The sequence below is a fragment of the Frankliniella occidentalis genome, unplaced genomic scaffold (assembly GCF_000697945.3).
Source record: "Frankliniella occidentalis isolate FOCC.00 unplaced genomic scaffold, Focc_3.1 Scaffold149, whole genome shotgun sequence".
Classification (NCBI taxonomy): Eukaryota; Metazoa; Arthropoda; class Insecta; order Thysanoptera; family Thripidae; genus Frankliniella; species Frankliniella occidentalis.
In genome coordinates this window covers 57,225-61,614 of record NW_026267276.1, presented here as the reverse complement: position 1 = coordinate 61,614, position 4,390 = coordinate 57,225, and the positions used below count along the sequence as shown (strand labels likewise).

At 36.4% G+C, this 4,390-nt stretch overlaps 1 protein-coding gene across 15 annotated transcripts in view; it reads right to left on the bottom strand.

Moving 5' to 3' along the window:
• The window catches only part of LOC113210446 (broad-complex core protein), a 37,822-nt gene that overhangs the window by 13,253 nt on the left and 20,179 nt on the right, over nt 1-4,390 (bottom strand). For 4 of the 15 annotated variants that reach the window (XR_008011571.1, XM_052271094.1, XM_052271095.1 and 1 more), the window contains exon 5: nt 3,571-3,636. The exons of 4 other annotated variants lie outside the window; for them this stretch is intronic. Coding sequence is in view for 10 of the 11 variants with exons in the window: in XM_052271094.1 (XP_052127054.1) it covers nt 3,571-3,636 (66 nt within the window). In the remaining variant the exon portion in view is untranslated. 7 more of the 15 variants (XM_052271093.1, XM_052271096.1, XM_052271102.1 and 4 more) reach the window with 6 other exon arrangements.

Here is a 4,390-nt window from a genome sequence, read left to right as displayed (position 1 = left end):
TAAATATAATCTTAACCATAAATTCAAATGATTACAACTAAGCTAAACTCTTTCATGATTGCACCTTGGACAGCACTAATACACTCATTGCATCATCTTAAACTGGATACACAGATTCAGATGGACCAACATCAAATATAGGAGGATGTGTGTGAGGAGTTGCAGAAGGTCTTATAGTTTCGCCATAAGTAATGCAACGTGCCTTGCAATTCTGACGATTTAACTCGGAACAAGTCCAATAAATTCTGTCACCAATACGATTACGGCTGTTGACATAATACATATAGCCGTTATATGGTAACTTTGTTTTGTAACGACCCACCCTACCTGAAAATGAAAATGAAATTTGTGTTAACGTTATCTTTAAGGTTCATCTAATCATTCCATGGTGGTGGTGCTTTGCATATGATAACCCCAATTTTTCTCAGAAGTTACGAGCACTAATCAAACATTTTAAATAAAAGTCCAAAAAGTTAAAAAAATAAAATTTAAGTTGCAAGAATTTTTCATTTTCACCCTCCTCCACTTTAAACATCTTTTAAGCAGTGATTATGGGGCTGTCCAAGGAGCATCAGGTTTTTCTTCTCATCAGTGACACAGCGAGCTAGACAATTCTGATCCTGATCAATGCACTTCCAATATGTTGCGCCTTTCTTGGTTTTGTTGGTCCTTTTGTAGATGTAGCCTTCATGAAGAAGACGAGTGCTTCTCCCACAAGAATGAACCCAATAGGAAACTAATGAGACAAAAATAAGGAATCAAATGAAATGTCAAAGCAGCACACAGTGCAAGTGCCAAAATTTTTCACCTTCATAATTAAAAAAAAAAAAAAGAATTTGGGCAGCAGAGGTGTGAAAAGGGAGCTCTCCAACAAAATAATTTAAGGTATGCAAAAAGCACTGACAAATGTTGAAGTAATTTTCTTTAAAACTCTCATGAGTATTAACAAATTAGGGAGAAAGTACAGTATTAAGAGCATACCTTCTCTCTTAGGGCTTACATCTTCAAACTCAGCAGGCGCTACAGGAGGACCAGAATTGTTCTGCCCAATATATCCTGACTCACTACACTGACCATTGTTTACTGCAAACAACCAACCAAACAATTATGTTACACAAGTAAGTCATAATCAAGGATGGTGTTCATACAAATTTCAGTTTAACATTCATTTCCTTTAAAACTAATTCTGGAGATAACAGAATAGGAAATAAAATAAATACAGCAATCCCTCTCCACAATAACAATTAAAATTTGACAAGTAACTACTTTTTATATACAGGAACATATAGCTTAACAGTGTCAAGAAACCAAGTAAAGTTATGTTACAGAATGACAAAACATGGAAACACCACCTCGCAGACAGCAAATTAGGGTATGAGAATGACAGTGTGATTTACTGAGGCTACTGAATTGTGAGTTATAATTTTGACATACTTTTTTTGAACTTAACAGAATACAGTTAAGTCACATCACAGCAACCATGTGTACAAAGTGTATAAAAAATGATGTAACTAAAAGTGTCTGAAGTCCCAATTTGATATTGTAAAAATAGATATCTCAATATGCCTATGAGCCAAAACTCATGTCTTAAACCATTCCTCATGCGCCTAGCAGTCTTGCTATGATGAAAACATTGCTTATAACTCTATAGAAATGAGGGGCGACACTTACCATAAACATGGAGTAATAATCGCTGTAATCCTTTGCAGTATGCGCAAATGCAATCTTCTTCTTGTTCAGTACAAGAAAGTGCCTCAACACAGTACGGCACAGTAGCTCAGGAGTCATAACAGAAGTAATAGTGTGTCCAAACATGCACTGTAGACAGCCCCCTACACCTCACCGCAGTTTGCGGATGACTAACAATCATGCAGCAACCAAGGGCCAGACAGCTCCATAAACTGGCAATGCATGGAGTTCAGGGATATTAACGGCTTCAATTTTCCATCCCTAACCATACCATTTGTTTCGAAACAAATATGAGACAAACAGAGGGAGCAATTAATTTGGACCAGCAAGTACTTAGATTTTTTACTATAGCACAAAACAAACTATTATACACGAATGTGGTCAAAACAAATGCCATGGTAATGGAAATTCATCAGAAACAAACCTAAAATATCTCTGCCTTCCATGCAAAGTCATGAAAATGGCCCTTAATTTTGAGCTGCTTACAAGAGATTACCTTCAATCACTAAAACATATTGTTTGGGCAAACAACAAGTTTGATAGAAATTGAAACTATCTTAATACACCTATAACACCAAATAGCTTCCTACAGTACTTAGTTACACACACACAAAAAGACTGACATAATGTGGTAATAATAGTATTGGACAGACTATTTCAGAAAGAGTTTAACAATAATGCTTCAGTTCTGAAGCTTAAATGATAACAATGGACAGGCCTTGTACCTTACAATAGACAAAGTATATGTCTAAGGGCAAGTACTACCCAAAGTAAAAATGCCTAATTAAGGGATTGGAAATAAGATATAAACATGTAGATCGAATATTAATTTAAGTAGCACCATAATCATTGTAAGATGTCAGCTAGAGGCTTGTCACAACTGATTAATATAGTGTTGTCATTTCAATTGAGTCCCATGGTAAAGTCTAACCAGTACCTCCAAACTTCCACCAGTCCATGTGTTATGTATGATTCCACAAAAATGTAGTCTTTCTCTACTGCCCAATCGGTTAGCAGTAAGGAAAGAAAGTGAATGTCATGAGCATCTCTACAGTCAGGGTGATTTAGTGCAACAGGCCGGGGTAGGCACATATAACAAAGACACCACCAACCCTCCGCTCACTCAATAACAAGGGTTGTACCAATGTACTTATGCGAGGGGAAAAAAAAACAGACCGACAGTCAAACTTAGTAATGGGGAATGAACCATCAACCAGCTTGCTTGAGCAACATATACAGGTAACATACGACAGCAGGAAGATGGACTCTACAACCCTCATTAGGGTGACAAGTTAAAACAACAGAGACAGAACCATCCTCCTGCTATCATTATGCAGCCCTTATTTGTGCAATGGGAACCCTACAATTTGTTTTGACCACATGCGAGTACAGATTTTATTAGATAATAAAAATTAGAAGTTATGAAGATAGCAAATTTGCCAGATTACCACTGTCTGCTTCTAATTTCTATAGCTTCCTCACTTCTATGCAAGCAAAATTACTGAGGATTGTAAAAAACCTCAAGGCCCTCAAAAATTGAAACATAAAAGTAAGGAAGTTCTAAATGACCGTTTATTAAATTTAATTCAAAAAACTACAACTGACCTAAGTCATGGCATTTTCAATAAAGATATGAAAAAGAAAGGTTCCTCTTAAGATGATATTGAATGAGATATCACTGCCTTGACTTCATGGTAAGTTGTCAGTGTTCACACAACAGCATAAATAAAAAAAAAAAAAAAAACAAGTTGTTTGAATTAAGTACTGATTTCTTAGTTGTAAGAAAGGAACTGATCACAATATTAACAGTAACTACTGTGTGAACACTGACCTGCAGGAAGTTTTTTTTTTATATATATAAATAAAGGGAGTTTAGCTTACCTTGGCCTCCATCTTGTCCAACGTTGCCATCTTTCATTCCAGGTAATCCTACGAAGTTTCCAAGACCTAAAAGCAAGTAGAGATGTATTGTTATACATGCATAGAAATGAGAAATTTCAAATGCAGTTGGTGGTTCACATTACCTGCCATACCCTTAGGGTCACCACCTAATAGTTGTTGAACCAAAGGATCGTGACCAACTGAGTCATCAGCCATCATGTCCAGTCCATCTTCCGATTCATCATATTCTTGAGGTTCCATTTTGGGGTTCATCATATTCATAAAGTCATTTCCATCTTGGAGTGCCTGGTCATTACTAGGGCCTTCAGGGGGAGTTTGCGGAGTTACATCAACAACTTGGGAGGGTGTAGTTGGTGCTGAGGTGGATGGGAGCGGAGGAGCTTCTGATCTCTTGCGTTTTGGAGGCGGATGTGTTGATGTATCTTGAGGTAATGAGTGTGTTCTTGAAGGAGCTGAATTTGATGAAGTCTTATTAGATGTTGGTTCAGCTGATTCCTGTAAATTAAAATTGCAAAAGTGAGTGATCACAATACAGTTACATACTACAATATATCTCATACGGAACTTGTATTACCTTTTTAGAATCACTACCAGTTAGACCTTTGATTTGTAACATTTCAGCAGTCTTAAGAAACATAGCTAATTCTTCTTGCCTTACATTTACTTCTCCTCTATACATAAATTGAAGTAGGGCTTCTAACTCCTTATAACCCGTGTCTTTCAATATCACAATTGGGTGCTTACATGGATTGACCTAAAAAACAAAACAATTATAATGTATATCTTTTTTGAAAGAAAA